The 16,952-nt window shown below is 40.5% G+C and overlaps 1 protein-coding gene across 3 annotated transcripts in view; it reads right to left on the bottom strand.

Annotated features, from left to right (window-relative positions):
* Positions 1-12,531: 12,531 nt before the first annotated feature.
* The window catches only part of LOC115142642 (protein jagged-1b-like), a 31,816-nt gene continuing 27,395 nt past the window's right edge, over positions 12,532-16,952 (bottom strand). For 2 of the 3 annotated variants that reach the window (XM_029682248.2, XM_029682247.2), the window contains exons 23-26: positions 16,601-16,834; positions 16,256-16,387; positions 15,862-16,012; positions 12,532-15,563 (exon numbers count right to left, since the gene is read on the bottom strand). In XM_029682248.2, coding sequence (XP_029538108.1) covers positions 15,022-15,563; positions 15,862-16,012; positions 16,256-16,387; positions 16,601-16,834 — 1,059 coding nt within the window. In that variant the 3' untranslated portion in view covers positions 12,532-15,021. The remainder of the gene's footprint in view (positions 15,564-15,861; positions 16,013-16,255; positions 16,388-16,600; positions 16,835-16,952) is intronic. The other variant, XM_029682249.2, reaches the window with a different exon arrangement.

Genomic DNA, 16,952 nt, shown 5'->3' on the forward strand with positions numbered 1-16,952 from the left:
CGGAATGACTTGGGAATGATTCATTATTTAGGATTCTCAGAGACTTTTGACTCGATATATTTGACAATTAAAAATATAGACTCAGTGGTCAGTTATTAGGTACACCACCCCCGTTCACGAAAATGGTTCGCTCCTACAGACTCTGAGTCACGTGGCCATGGCTTGTTATATACTGTAAAACGGGCAGACAGGCATTGAGGCATTCAGTTACTGTTCAATTGAACGTTAGAATGGGCAAAACGAGTGACCTAACCGATTTTGAGCGTGGTATGATTGTCGGTGCCAGGCGTGCCGGTTCCAGTATCTCAGAAAGGCCCGCCTCCTTGGCTTTTCATGCACAACAGTGTCTAGAGTTTACAGAGAATGTTGAGACAAAAAAAATATCCAGTCAGAGGCAGTCCTGTGGGCGAGAACAGCGCTTTGATGAGAGGTCGTAGGAGAATGGCAATAATCGTGCAAGATAACAGGCAAACAACGGCGCAGTGCAACAGTGGTGTGCAGAACGGCATCCTGGAACGCACCACTCATCAGTCCTTGTCACGGATGGGCTATTACAGCAGACGACCACACCGGGTTCCACTCCTATCAGCTAAAAACAAGAAGAAACGGCTCCTTTGGGCACGTGATCACCAACACTAGACAATTGAGGAGTGGAAAAACATTGCCTGGTCCAAATCACAGTTCCTATTGCGTCATGATGATGGCAGAGTCAGGACTTGGGCCCATCCTGCCTGGTGTCAACGGTACAGGCTGGTGGCGGTGGTGTAATGGTGTGGGGAATGTTTTCCTGGCACACATTAGGTCCCTTGATACCAATTGAGTAACGTTTAAACGCCAAACCTTGTAGAATCCATTCCCAGAATAATTCCTGCTGTTCTGGAGGCAAACGGGGTCTGACCCGGTACTAGATGGGTGTACCTAATAAACTGGCCACTGAGTGTATATAAAACTGCTCCAGCAGGAAGCAAAAATGCATCAAAATTATTGAGGATAAAACACAAATACTTATTTCTGTTGTAGTCTTCTTATGCCTAGATTAATTTGAAATACCTCCACCCATTCCAAGGTTACGTTTTCATTCAACGCATTGCTAACGTTGCTAATACACTCCTCTAACGTTCCTTAGAGTCTTCCTCCTGCAGGGTGATAATTGACGTACGGTCAATTATCACCTTGAACAGGGTGCGGTCTCAAAATCTATGTATGTACCAGGATTTCCTGTGGCTTAGCAACCTGTGTGGTTAGCCTTCATTGGATAGGGGTTTTGAGAAAAAGTGTTCCATCACCAAGTTCCGTGTCAGGATGTTTACATAATAAGAAGTTTAATTATGGGATGATTATCAGACCTTATAAGGGGGTCATACATCTTCATGGCAATTATAACGCTACATTATAACGCATCATAATACATTTCACCTGCAGGCTTTAAAAGGATAGTTCACTCAAAAACAATATTTTTGTTTTTTGTTCATTATTCCAAAGTGTGCATGTCATCAGTCACGTTTACTGCAGAGCAAAAACTGTGATGATGTGTTTTAGTTCAATGATCCTTTTAAGTTAAGTGTTACAGGAATGTTAACGGTTTTATAAACACAGTTTTAAGACGTTATAAATACTCATAGCTTTAACAAGCTAAGCACAGGCAAAATCCTAGAGGAAAACCTGGTTGTCTGCTTTCCACAAGACACTGGGAGATTCACCTTTCAGCAGGACAATAACCTAAAATACCAAATCTTGTGGCTGAGTTACAGTTTTGACTTAAATCTACTTGAAAATCTATGGTGAACATGGTTGTTTAGCAATGATCAACAACCAATTTGAGAGAGCTTGAAGAATTTTAAGAATAATGGGCAAATGTTGCACAATCCAGGTGTGGAAAGCTCTTAGTGACTTACCCAGAAAGACTCACAACTGTTATTGCTGCCAAAGATGCTTTCACAAAGTATTGACTCAGGAGTGTGAATACTTATGTATATTTCTTTATTTAATTTTTGATAAATTTGCAAACATTTCTAAAAACATGTTTTCACTTTGTCATTAAGGGGTATTTGTGTGTAGATGGGTGAGAAGAAAATTTTTGAATTCAGGCTGTAACACAACACAATGCGGAATAAGTCAAGGGGTATGAACACTTTCTGAATGCACTGAATGTAAGGTAACTCTAAGGTGAAACTGTCTCCTCTCAATTAATCTTTCCCTCAATGCGTCACATTCTCTGTCCTCAACTCCTTCTCAAAACATATTGGAGGAGAAGTTTCAAGGGGAGGGTCCTTGGACCTTCTCCTCCAATATGGTTGAGGAGGTGGTGAGGAGAGAGGACTTGCCAAAAGATTAATTGAGACTGTGAAAGAAGGAGTGGATTGACATCATGCAGGTCAGAGGTTACCTCTTGAATGATAGGGCAAAATGTAGATTTCCACTTAAATAGACATACTCAAACGTAATACTTTTTCACAAGATGGCCATAAACAATAACTGGTAATGTTACATAGTTTTAGATAGGTCAGGAACTCACCTTTCTGGTAAACATAGTTATACATTGCTGAGGTGTACTCATTTTTGAGGACATGGTACAAATATTAAAATATATATATATGAATAATTATACAATATTTAAAATATATATATTTTTTAAATATTTAACAAAAAGTGAGCAATAGGGCTTGAAATTACTGAAATGCTTTCTAAATACAGCAACAATACAATTATAAACAATTTACTATAAGATGTCACCTTATAACTGTAAAATAAACATGATCATACTAAATTACAATACAATATTATCACTATTCCATATAACTGACGACAGAGAATTTTCTCCTAAACAAATCAAATCAAACTTTATTTGTCACATGAGAAGCATACAACAAGTGTAGACTTTACTGTGAAATGTTTACTTACAAGCCCTTAACCAACAGTGCAGTTCAAGAAGAATAAAAAATGTACCAAGTAGACTAAAATAAAAAGTAACACAATAAGAATAACAATAACGAGGCTATATACAGGGGGCGCCGGTACCGAGTCAGTGCGCGGGGGTACAGGCTAGTTGAATGGTGCAGAGACACTATTCAAATTTGTCCAGACCCGTCTGTCTGGGACCAAGAGAAAGTGGTCTTGTTTCAATTCTATTCAATTGTTTCCTTTTTTTTTTCCATGTTGAGAGCTCTAAATCCGGCTGAAAACATCACAACGAGATAAAACTACTGTTGTTTCATGCATCTGCTAGACTCTCCCGTTTAATACGCACTATTCCAAAGACAGCTGAGTTTCACAGGCACAGGAAATAGTTCCTTGTGTGGAAAGGCCCGAAAATGACACATCACACCCTATGCAAAGGTGATGCCTGAAACCTGACACATAAAGTCATTTCCACTGAGAGAGTGAGAGTGGAGAGCAGACAGATTGGGCTTTTTTGGAACTAAAAGGCACGGCACCCTACAACATTCACAGAGCGACAAAATCAGTCAGTCGGAACCGGTCCAGAACCTCTCAAAGTCTCCCAAATTAGAAAAAAAACACTCAATCAATGACCCAAGACAAGACTTGACTTATCCACCTATGGCAGGTATGTAGTCGCCAGAGACTCTAATAGCAGGTTATTATTCCATATGTTGCTGATATTGCCCCCCACAAACATGTTAATGACAAACAACAACAGGCATCACACAGCTATAGAAAGCTATAAGAATCACAAATAAGACATTTAACTCATTTAGATAGTAATTTAGTTAGTTCCTGACTATTTAAATGTCAAGCACATTTAAAGGTAGAGTCAGCGATATGACGTAGATGCAGAAGGTAACAGCATAGTGGGTCAATTTCCGCAACAACAAGGAGCGTTAAAAGATCGAGGCTCAACTTCTCTGCCGTTTTGGTCCCGTGGTGTAAAGTACTTCAGTAAAAAATACTTTATAGTACTACTTAAAGATGCAATCCGGAATCTTAAGCACAACAAATTCACACAATTTGGATTTGTAACATATCACACTAATTGCAAAATTCGTATGCTATATCACACATATTGGACAATTCATGTTATATCATACAAATTGCAAAATTCGTAACATATCACATGAAATGGATGATGTAGTACACAATTGGATGACATAGTTCACAAAAAATGGTGACCCGTTTTGGTTCGTGAACACCACTTTCAAAACGACTGGCTGAAATTATACAAAAGTTGTGGAGTGCATCTTTAAGTCGTTTTTTGGGGGGTATCTGTACTTCACTATTTTATTTATATTTTACTTCAGTCATTTTCTATTAAATTATCTTTAATTTCGGGATTTTTTGCCCCCACAACTGTGTGGCTACCATGTTCTAAAAGCGAGAAGAGAACCCGTGCACATGCGCAGATACTGTGTGTGACTGTGTGGGAGCGAAGTCTTGCATCTTGCTCATTGCAATATCTGCTGGTTCCCTGGAAACCAGATTAAGACAAATACTGGTCTGAAAAAGCAGTGGAGATTCTCCTCTGAAAGTCCAGGACTAAACTTAATCTGAGTGTATACTGTAGATTCACTGGCCCCCCTTGATGTATAATACGTTATAAACAAACATTTAAGATATTCTCGGAAGTCTATAGCTTTGATGTTGCGTGTATGTTCTCATCTCCTTAACCAAAGCTCTCATTTTCACTTGAAAGAGACCTTATGAGCCATGACTGCCTGATGTATTTTCACTTTCTTTCTGTTGATTTAGCTGTAATACGTGCTACGGTGATGACATATATTCTTTTATAGTTTTTTTTCGAAATGTCCTTTGATTTCTCATCCAGTAGAAAATGAAACTTTTAGAATAGGTTTTATAATCTGAATCATACAACCGAATCATATTAAAATGGTCTAATTCACTACATGAAAATAAGTATATTTAAGCAATAAGGCCCTAGGTGGTGTGATATATGGCCAATATACCACGTCTAATGGTGTTTCTTATGCACGACACGACATTACACGGAGTGCCTGGACACAGCCCTTATCCGTGGTATATTGGCCATATATCACAAACCCCCGATGTGACTTATTGCTATTATAAACTGGTTACCAATGTAATTAGATCATTAAAAATAAATGTTTTTTTCCTACCTGTGATACATGGTCTGATATTCCACAGCTGTCAGCCAATCACCATTCAGGGCTCGAACCACTCAGTTTATAATTAAGTATTTATCTTAATTACAATACTTATCATTCAACAACACTGTGGGGCAATGTTCAAGTGGTGTTTTGCAGACATACCCTTTGTTTTGATACTGTTTTGGATACCTTTGCAGGTTTGAAATTGTTACTACTGATTTGTTTAGTGAGCTTTAATTACATTTCAGTAATCAATTTCAGGAATATTTATACCTCACTGTGAGATACAGTCCAGTAATACCACACTTCGAAATGTAGGTCAGTCAAGTTATCATAACATTACATTTTACCATAACAAAACCATAATATAACACCACAACATCCACGCTTCATTCATCCAACAAAGAAAAGAGATGCTCTCTTACAAAAATATATGGGGCGTGTCTGTGAAACCATGTGAAATCACGTTTAAAATGCTAAGTGGAAGACAGAAGCTTTGAAAGCAGTTGTTGGCAGCGAGGATGGTCATTGTCTGCTGTTTATGACTCCCTCCCTCTCTTTCTCTCTCCTCTCTTTCTCCTTCCCTCTCTTTCTGGGTGAGTTCCAGCCTGAGGGAGAGTTGACATCATGAGTCTTTCCTCTCTCCGACTCCTGCAGTTCCCACACACTCTGTCCCAGATTGAGTCATACAGTATGTACTGCCACACACGCACAAGAGTGCACACATACTTGCGCACATGAATCCATGCACACGCACACAACTGTGTTTTCATAACACAGACTGCTCTATGAGGGGCGCGGTTTTTGTGTGTGTGTGTATCTTTCTGAGTAGGCATTTTCCTTCAACAACTTCAAACCCACTCTTTTCTCAGCCAAAGCATTGCTAAGAAGAAGTGACTTAGTTTGATGTCCTTATCAAAATGTAAGGAGCTAATTTATCATCAAGCCAGCCATGTCGAGCATCTTAACAGCTTGCTCTTGTAATTGAGTATACCAGAATCAGGTTTCTGTGACATTAAAGTATTGTAATATCAGCCTGGTCTCATAGACTAGACTTAACATAGTAAAATCAAATCCGGAACACTTAAATTAGTATGATATGTTAGGTGAGGTATGGTTACATAAGACAAAAAACTAAAGTAGTGTGATTGGTCAGGGTTAAGCTTATAACTCAAAGGTTGTGAGTTCAAATCTCATCAAGGACAACTTTAGCATTTCAGTTAATTAGCAACTTTTCAACTACTTACAACTTTTTCCAATTTACATGTTTGCTAACCATCCCTAACCTTAACCCTTTCAGCTAACCCTTCCCCTAACCTTAACCCTTTCAGCTAACCCTTCCCCTAACCTTAACCCTTTTAGCTAACCCTTCCCCTAACCTTAACCATTTCAGCTAACCCTTCCCCTAACTTTAACCCTTTCAGCTAACCCTTCCCCTAACCTTAACCATTTTAGCTAACCCTTCCCATAACCTTAACCCTTTCAGCTAACCCTTCCCCTAACCTTAACCCTTTCAGCTAACCCTTCCCCTAACCTTAACCCTTTCAGCTAACCCTTCCCCAAACCTTAACCCTTTCAGCTAACCCTTCCCATAACCTTAATCCTTTTAGCTAACCCTTCCCCTAACCTTAACCCTTTAATCCAACTCCTAAACTTAACCCTAACCTTAACCCTTCACCTAGCTAACCTTTGCCAGCTAGCTAACGTTATCCATCTAGCCACCCAGCTAGAATTCGTAATACATCATACATTTAGCAAATTCATAAGAAAATATATATATTTTTAATTTCACCTTTATTTACATTACATATAGTATGTTTGACAATTCGTGACATTGTACGTTTCGCAATTTCGTAACATATAATCAAAATGGTCATTTGTTACATATCATATGAAATGGGTGATGGACATCCACAAATGATTACATACAATACAAAATGTAAACTATCATACTAAATGAGGGTCTCGGATTTACATATAGAATAATACGAAATTCTCTGAGACCAGGTTGGTAATACAGCCACAACAGCATTTGCTCCTCACAAACGGTAACCCACCGAGGTAAAACAGACCAGACATTCAGCTGACTTTCACCATTAGCCTATTTAAACGTTGAAAACAATTTCCATTCCTCTGATTACTACAAAGGATCATTCACAAGCCAATGTTTTAGTTCGCTGGCATGAACGTGCAATTGCTATAAGGGCCTTTGAGGTGGATGATTACGTGCGTCAGTTCCATTGAGGGTTTGAATAATTTGGATTTATTTTTGATGCTTCTATGACAATCCATGAAATGTTTTTTGCATATAAGAGATTTAGAGGCAATTTTATATGATTTGATTATTTCTATCAAACCACCTTTTTTGATGTTTCTTTGTCAATTTATGCTTTTTTTTGCAAACAAGAGATTTAAATGCATATCTCAAATAAAAACGAAACTTATGTAAATCAAAGGTTGTAAAAGTAGGCTGGACATTTTTACAATAATTTGCACTTGTTTTGATGTTTCTTTGACAAGCCATGAAAAATGGATTGAGGATAAGAGAATTAGATGTATTTGATATGATTTGATTATTTTGATCAAATCAACACTTATTATCTCTTTATGCAAACCAAAGGTTGTAAAAGTAGGCCAAGCGTTTGCTCATCATTTAACTTTTATTTGAGGTTTTTGTAACAATCAATAAGAAAGTTATTGCAGTTAAAAGATTAATAAAAATGTTAAATTAAATTAACCACATCACTAACCACATTTCCATCCACAGTTTTTATGAGAGTAAAGTCATACATACCATTTAAAAAAAAAAAAAATCAGACAGCTGTAATGGAAGCAAAAAGTTTCAGTGCAATTTCATAAATGCCGACAGATAATTCCTTCGCTCGACATGGTAGAATCTTTTTGTGTCTGGAAACTCCTTTATGCGCAAATATTGATATAATAACCATCATATAGAAGTAAAGTTGGAGTCACACAATGAAATGTTGTGTGGGCCTCCCACTATGACTCGGGAAACCATGCAGTTTATTAGGCTACAGATTGGTGAAAGTGAAAGTGCATGGTGATATTGATGCTCATTTCTCTTGACTTGATGATCAATGCTTGACCGACTTTTGACCCCCCAAAAAAGTATCACTCTAATCCATAATAATCTCATCATGTAGACTACCTGTATTTGTAAACTGTTGCCTAGAGTGCACGTACCAAGCCCAGAATAGGCACATTTGCTATTTAACAGTTTTCGTTACAAAACTATCCATAGTTGAAAATATGATGGAAACACATTGAACTTTAGATTTTTATTTGGTCCATGAAAACTTAAGCGATAAAGTACATTTTGTGTGCACTACGTTATCACGCACTGATTTTTATATGCAACTAGTCCGTTTGGTGGAAACACAAAATTTGCTGCCAATGTGTTGCCAATTGAATGGAAACCTACCTACTGAGACATTCATCTCATGATAAACTGGAGACCACACTATTTACCAAGAGAGTTTTCATCTATATTTTTCGTAGCTGTCTATTTAACACCACAAACTGATGCTGGCACTTAGACCGCACTCAATGAGCAGAATAAAGCCATAAGCAAACAAGAAAATGCTCATCCGGAGGCGGGGCACCTAGTGGCCGGGGAATTTAATGCAGAAAAACAAATAGATTTAACCTCATTTCTACCAGCATGTTACATGTGCAACAAGAGGGGAAAAAAACTCTAGACCACCTTTACTCCACACACAGAGATGGGTACAAAGCTCTCCCTCGCCCTCCATTTGGCAAATCTGACCATAATTCTATCCTCCTGATTCCTGCTTACAAGCAAAAATTTAAGCAGGCAGTACCAGTGACTTGCTCAATACGGAAGTGGTCAGAAGATGCAGATGCTAAGCTAAAGGACTGTTTTGCTAGCAAAGACTGGAATATGTTCCGAGACTCATCCGATGGTATTGAGGAGTATACCACATCAGTTGCCGGCTTCATCAATAAGTGCATCGATGACGTGGTCCCCACAGTGACCGTACGCACATACCCCAACCAGAAGTACATACCCCAACCAGAAGCCATGGATTACAGGCAACATCCGCACTGAGCTAAAGGTTAGAGCTGCCGCTTTCAAGGAGCGGGACTCTAAACCGGATGCTTATAAGAAAGCCCGCTCTGCCCTCTGACGAACCATCAAACAGGCAAAACGTAAATACAGGACTAAGATTCAATCTTACTACACCAGCTCTGATGCCCGTTGGATGTGGCAGGGTTTGCAAACTACTACGGACTACAAAGGGAAGCCCATCCGCGAGCTGCCAAGTGACACAAGCCTACCAGACAAGCTAAATGACTTCTATGCACGCTTCGAGGCAAGCAACACTGAAGCATGCATGAGCGCACCAGCTGTTCAGGACAACTGTGTGATCACGCTCGCCGTAGCCTTTAAACAGGTCAATATTCATGACGCATGACTTTCAACCTTCATCTCTCCCGAGCCCGTACGGGAGTTGTAGCGATGAGACAAGATAGTAGCTACTAACAATTGGATACCACGAAATTGGGGAGAAAAAGGGGGTAAAATTCACAAAAAAACATTAAAAAACAAACAAACATGGGGGCCCTTCAGGGGTGTGTGCTTAGTCCCCTCCTATACTCTCTGTTCGCCCATGACTGCATGGCCAACACCATCATTAAGTTTGCTGACGATACAACGGTGGTAGGCCTGTTCACCAACAACGATGAGACAGCCTATAAGCCAGGAAAACAACCTCTCCCTCAATGTGATCAAGACAAAGGAGATGATCGTGGACTACAGGAAAAGGAGGGCCAAGCACGCCCCCATTCTCCTCGACGGGGCTGTGGTAGAGCAGCTTGAGAGCTTCAAATTCCTCAAATGCCTCCCACATCACCAACAAATTATCATGGTCCAAACACACGAAGACAGTAGTGAAGAGGGCACGACAATGCTTATTCCCCATCAGGAGACTGAAAAGATTTGGCATGGGACCTCAGATCCTCAAAATGTTATAAAGCTGAACCATCGAGAGCATCCTGACTAGCTGCATTACCGCATGGTATGGCAACTGCTCGGCCTCCGACGCAAGGCGCTACAGAGGGTAGTGCGTACGGCCCAGTACATCACTGGGGCCAAGCTTCCTGCCATTCAGGACCTCTATACCAGGCAGTGTCAGAGGAAGGCCCTAAAAATGATCAAAGACTCCAGCCACTCTAGTCATATACTGTTCTCTCTGGTACCGCACGGCAAGCGGTACTGGAGTGCCAAGTCTAGGTCCAAAAGGCTTCTTAACAGCTTCTACCCCCAAGCCATAAGACTGCTGAACAGCTAATCAAATGGCTACCCGGACTATTTGCATTGACCCCCCTCCACTTTTTTGAAGCTGCTGCTACTCTCAGTTTATTATCTACGCACAGTCCCTTTACCCCTACCTACATGTACACATTACCTCAATTCCCTCGACTAACCTGTACCCCCGCACGTTGACTTGGTAGTGGTACCCCCTGTATATAGCCTCGTTATTATTTTATTGTTGCTCTTTTATTAAATGATTTAGTAAAAACATTTTCTTAACTCTTATTTTTCATAAAACTGCATTGTTGGTTAAGGGCTTGTAAGTAAGCATGTCACAGTAAGGTATTCGTTTTAAATAGGCTAACGGCGAATGTCTGTTGAATGTCTGATATAAAACCTACTTTACCTCTGTAAATGCAGGGATGTCTCATTTTGCCCTGGGGGACGCATTCAGTCTTCAATGAGATCCGAAGGGCCGCATTGAGAATTGGTTATATTTCCTCGTCAAAATCTGTCCATATTATTATTATTTTTTTCAATGCTACCTGACTGTCTAGCTTTCATTTGGGTGATTATTAGCAAGCTGGACATAGTCAAGAAACTGTAGGTCCATTTTCATTTCTACACAGTTGTAACTGGTGTAACCTAATGTAGCAAGCATAAAAAGTCACCTGAGCAGAGTCCCCACGTGGGCTGAAAATCTGTCTGAAAACCCGAAACATCCGCTTTCTACCCACCTTGTGGGAAGTACACAGAGTGGTTTTGATTTCATGACCTAGTAACCATGAAATGGGTTTCCCAATGTCGATATCAGACATGGGATCAATTGGGTTGTCTCGGGTTTTATACAGGACTATAGGGACCGAGGACAAGACAGGGTAGGGTGTGTCATGAATGTTTTGATAGAGCTTCCGTTCATACATACACCAGCAGCATAAATAGACACACAAACACGCATATGCATAAACAAAGACACATATACACACCCAACCACCCACAAACCTCACCCCCTTTAAAGTGAGACAGGGGCAATAAAAGCACATTTTGCTGAGTCTCCCACTGGCTGAGAAACCAGGAAGAGAGGAATTGGCATTCGTTGGCTGGGTGTCAGCTGAGACCACAGTGGTGGAGAGAGAGTGTGCATCCCAAATGGCACCCTGTTCCCTATAAAGTGCACTACTAAGTAGACAGAGTCAATACAAACATTAGTGCACTATATAAGGAATAGCGTGCCATTTAGGACATAGTTTGAGAGTTGGGAATGATAAACTCTGAAGTTTGGCATCCCAAAATAATAAAAACAGGGGAGGTCGCAATCCCGAAAAGACGAAACATCCACATTCTCTGCTTATACCCCAAATAATCTCAAAATCCTGAAGACTCACTCGAGTCAGACTCTATTTCGTATGAGAAGTAGGCTATCACTCTCCTCCCAATGACAAAGTTTGTGTAATTTGTATAATTGTAATTATAAACTCGGTGGTTCGAGCCCTGAATGCTGATTGGCTGACAGTTGTGGTATATCAGACTTTATACCACGGATATGACAAAACATTTGTTTCCGCTCTAATTACGTTGGAAACCAGTTTATAATAGCAATAAGGCACCTCGGGGGTTTGCGGTATATGGCCAATATACCACAGCCAATGGCTGTGTCCAGGCACGCCGCATTGCGCCAAAAAACAGCCCTTAGCCGTGGTATATTGGCCATTTACCACAACCCCTTGTGCCTTATTGCTTAAATAAAAACACACAATTGCTACTTTCCCATTTTTCAACCACAGAGTAATAGGTAGAGACAAATCTCAAAGTTAAGTGGCAGGAAAAAGCTTGCTTGTTTGTTTCCATTTGGAGTGATTCCTCTATAAATGCATTTGCAAGTGTCTCATGCTGTTTATTTAGGTGAAAGACAGGCTTGTTCCCACGCAGGTTAGGGCTGTGTACAGGCCTTTTAAACTCTCTCACGGGTCTGCTGAGACTGTTCGTGCATGTGTGAGAGAGGACAGGGATGGTCGAGCCTCAGACAAAGTCGTCATTGTTTGACACTCAACAGCAAATGCGGCTCACCCGGCATGTCGTCTAGTCTATACCCGCCGACTTATGCCACCAGACAGACCCTTTGCCTCAGAAAGCAATGGAAAACACAGACTCATCGGGTTTTTGTACAAAATATTTTAATAAATATTACTTTCCAAAACAAAACAAAGACTTGCCAGGAACAACTGCTCCCCCCCAAAATACTTTAATTCTCAAGTTCTTAACACACTAAAGTGAAATGTACACATACTTTCTCTTATATCATGATCTTAAGGGCAAACAAAAAATTATATTAAAAGTTTACAGCCTTGTGGTCTCTGATCTAGAAAGGCTGTGTGTCACATGACAGTTCTACAGTGTTCTTATTGGACCTCCTCTCTTCAAGTATCTCATTGGTCGAGTTCGTTTTGCATGGCCCGGTGACCCGAGTTTGCTCATTGCAGACCATTCCATTGAAATCGCCACCCACCCAGGGCACACAAAACCAATTCCACCATTTATTAGAGTTAATTACCATATATGCAAATAATATGCAAAGTAATCACAAATACATCAAAAACAGGTAAATCTTTTCCAAAGTATCTAGGAATATAATTTTTTCCTGTCATTGACACATTTTATGCTGTACATGCAAATGTCAAGCTAACAAAAAAAAAGGTTTTGTTCCCTTAAAAGTATTTAATTGGCAAGCAATGAGTCTGCCACATTTAGTTGATTCAAATGACCCTGCAGCAGCAGAATCATCCTCCATGTGATTTAGTCCTTTCCCCTGCCATCCCACTTACATTTAAGTACTTACAAAAGAGTCCTGGCAAAACTACCATAGAAATGGTTTCAAACAGACATCGTACAAAAACAGGTTGTTTTTTTGGGGGACAAAAATGCCCATCCAAATTGTTAAAAAATAAACTATTCTTTCAAGAACACTTTTGGCATTTATGAAACAAAGTGGAGGTCCAAAGGTATTTGGACAGTGAAACATTTTGTTGATGTTTTGGTTCTGTACTCCAGCACTTTAGATTTGAAATTATACAATGACTGAGGTTAAATGACAGACTGTCAGCTTTAATTTGAGGGTGTTTCCATCCATTAATGTGGATGCTACCATGATTACAGAAAATCGTGAATGAATCATGAACAAAATTGAGTGAGAAAGTTTGAGGCATAAACATCATACCCTTCCGAAAGATGCTATTCTCCCATTATTGGTAGTGGTGAAAGGTCAGCATGTCTTGGGGTATGATCTTTGTTCCTCCGACTTTCTCACTCATCATTATTCACGATTCATTCAGGATTATCTGTAATCATAGTAGCATCCACATTAATATAGTGTTCAGAAACATATTCTATTCTTATTTACAATAAAAGTGACTCCAAAATGACATTACATTAACATTTAATTCATTTAGCAGACGTTCTTAACCAGAGCGACTTACAGTAGTGAGTGCATACATTTTCGTACTATTTTGTGCTGGTCCATCCATGGGAATCGAAACCACAACTCTGGCGTTACAAGCACCAGACTCTGAGCCACATGAGACATTACTTATCACTCAATTCTATTGGGCACAAAATAATCTGAAACAAAACAAACTGTAACCGCATCCAACAAGTTTGTAGAGTCACAACCTTGATGTAGTCATTGCATGCTAGGAATAAGGGATCAAATACTAAACTTTTAACTACTTTAATACACATAAGTGGATTTGTCCAAATGCTTTTGGTTCCTTGAAATGGGGAGACCATGTAAAATAAAAAATGTATCGATGAAAATATCCTCAAATTAAAGCTGACCGACCATCTGCACTTTAACCTTCAAATCCACAGTTCAAAACAAAAATATTCAATGTCCAAATACTTTTGGACCAGACTATTTATTGAAACAATATTTTCAAAAATAAGGAAGTTGTAAGCTTACAAAGCTGTCAAACCTTCAAATCTAAACAATGCATATAAATAAAAGGAATGATATTTTAAGGCTCTTGATTATTAAGTTAATAAATCAAATATAAACAATGATTAATAAAAAAAAAAAATATTTACAGATCTATACAACATTCTACATTGACACAAATTCTTCATATCGGCAGCAACTGCTGACAGACTCAACCTGCCCCAAACAAAAATAAATTATATTTTTTGTTAGTTGCTGTGGTATGGTGATGCGGAAGCGCGTACAACTACAAAACCAGTTACGAGGCTAAACCCACATTAATATTCATCGTACACAAGACTACCGGGAAAAAGCTTGCAAAAAGCCTTCGACAGCAGCTTACCGAACAACGTAGAGATGTTCTTACACGTACATCGATATCTCTATTTACAGAAGTGCTGCCTCGAAGTTAACTGGTTTTGCAAAAGACTGCAAGCAAACGCAGCACCCGGAAATCCAGCCAAACCACAGCCAACCGTTATTGCCAGTGTAAGCCAGCTTGTCGAAACATAAATTAAACACATGGAAATTTGTCTTCTTTGTGAAGGGTAAATCACAACTTTTTGATTCAAAAATATGACAACAGTATCAACAACTTTGGAGCGCCCCTCAGTTGACCTTCCAACAATGATAAACTGGTTGAAGTGGTCGGGCCAAGGTCGCCAAGCTGTGCGCTATACAATGAATTCCATTCGGTTTAAGCTCTGCGTCGACTCCAAGTCTCTGTTATCCTGTTTGTTAGTCCAGTTGGGGTGTTTGCCGGCCGTGCTGAGTGGCTGTGGGCTCCGCTCTTCCCGGTCCACTAGAGTATACGGCGTCTGCCTGGGGAACCTAGCCTTCTGAAGCCTCTTCTCAGACTCCTCGTCATCCGAATGGTGGCTACCTACGTCTGAGTTGTTTGTTCTAATTTTGGCGTTGGTAAGAGAGTTCTTGTCCTCGTAGTGATAGTGGTTGGGGTGTTCTTTAACTGGGGGTAGGCCGTTGGTCGGACCGTGTTTATCGATGGGGTTCTTGATCTGGTTGAGCTGCTCACGCACGTTGTTGACTGCGTTGTTGGTGTCTTCGGCGGTCGTCGCAGGGGACGTCGACTGGGTGCTGACACCCGTGTGGGTGCTGGGCTTCCGGCGCCGCTTGAGGCACCAGATAAACGCAGATGCCACAGCCAGGAGCCAGATGACGATGACTACGGACACCAGCAGGGGGACCAAGTAGTCTGCTGGAAGGAGAAATGGAGGGAGGGAAGGCGTCAGTTATCGAAGACTAGAACAAACGAGGGACACTCGAATATATCAAAAACTATACTCTAAGCAGAAGTTGACAGCAGCAGCAATGTGATATTCTCCCTCTTCCCATTAACACTTTACAACTGCAAAATTCCCCAAATCCTTCAACCAGGATTTCTGGAAAACATTCAGGAATTTTTCAAACCTAGGTACATACAACCATCCCACCACTAGTGAAGGTCAATGTCTTTGTAAAAACAATAAATGGCTGCCTGTGTCCTGTGCTCTCACCATTGGGGTTGTGGGTCTGCCTCCTCTGGACACGGACTTCAACAATGGCTGTGATGATAGTGCTGTTTCCGTTTCGCTTGCTGACCAGGTCTATGAATTTGTCTGTGATCTCCTTGATAGGGGCCTTGCCTCGTCTGGGGTCCTCCGTTGACTAAAAAATAAATAATAATTGAGTTGTTCTTCATACAAGTAAAATAACAATGTAAACTAACTTCCATATCACATTAAAATAATATTGAGTATACTGTGAGAAACAGGACAAATTTATCCTTGTCCGAATGTAGTTATTCTTAGGATGAGTGTCTGCTAAATGACTATTGTTTCAAAACGGCAATTTGCTTGTTCTTGATAATCATGGAATCGAGGGCAAAATTTGAGCCAAAAAGGTACTTACAATGGCTACATTGATCTCGTTGTTGGTGGTGGCCGATGGCTCGCATGTCATGGACACAGAGTACTCTGACGAGAGGTTCCTCACCACATACAGACTCCTTAGCTCACCGCAGATGTGCTCAACAGTCAAGCCCTGCCACACACACAGAGATGTCAAAAGGTTCCATGTATAAGTTCACAAGTATCAAAATCACAGTTCATCCAAAACTGTATACTGCTCCTAGTCTTACCAAGGTATAAGAAATACTGCCAAACTGGATGTGACAATGTTTTGCCATTGGTTAAATGTACTTCCTAGTTTAAGTTTGAATAAAATGTTTCTATGATGTGGCTTGCACCAACTCACCTGTGGCATGGTGTCCTTGTTGAAGGTGAAGGTGACGTTGGCACAGTTGCTCTCGGGGTGGCACTTCGCATGGGGCGGGAGACTGTGGGAGGCCGACCAGCACTCGCCCTGGCTGGGACATGGCTTGACGAAACAGCGCTCGTCCCTGACGGGCACACACGTCTGACCAACTGGGCACTCGCCATCGCTGTGACTTTTACTGTGGACCCGGCAGGATTTGGGACCGCACCAGATCTGGAGGGAGACAGGAATGTGGTTAACTGTGGTCAGTGATGGTGATAATTTGTGGTCATTAATTGCATAGTTAGCTCACATCACAATGGGTATTTAATATGGTACAAAGAAAAAAAGC

Source organism: Oncorhynchus nerka, linkage group LG15, assembly GCF_034236695.1.
Source record: "Oncorhynchus nerka isolate Pitt River linkage group LG15, Oner_Uvic_2.0, whole genome shotgun sequence".
In the NCBI taxonomy this organism is placed as follows: domain Eukaryota; kingdom Metazoa; phylum Chordata; class Actinopteri; order Salmoniformes; family Salmonidae; genus Oncorhynchus; species Oncorhynchus nerka.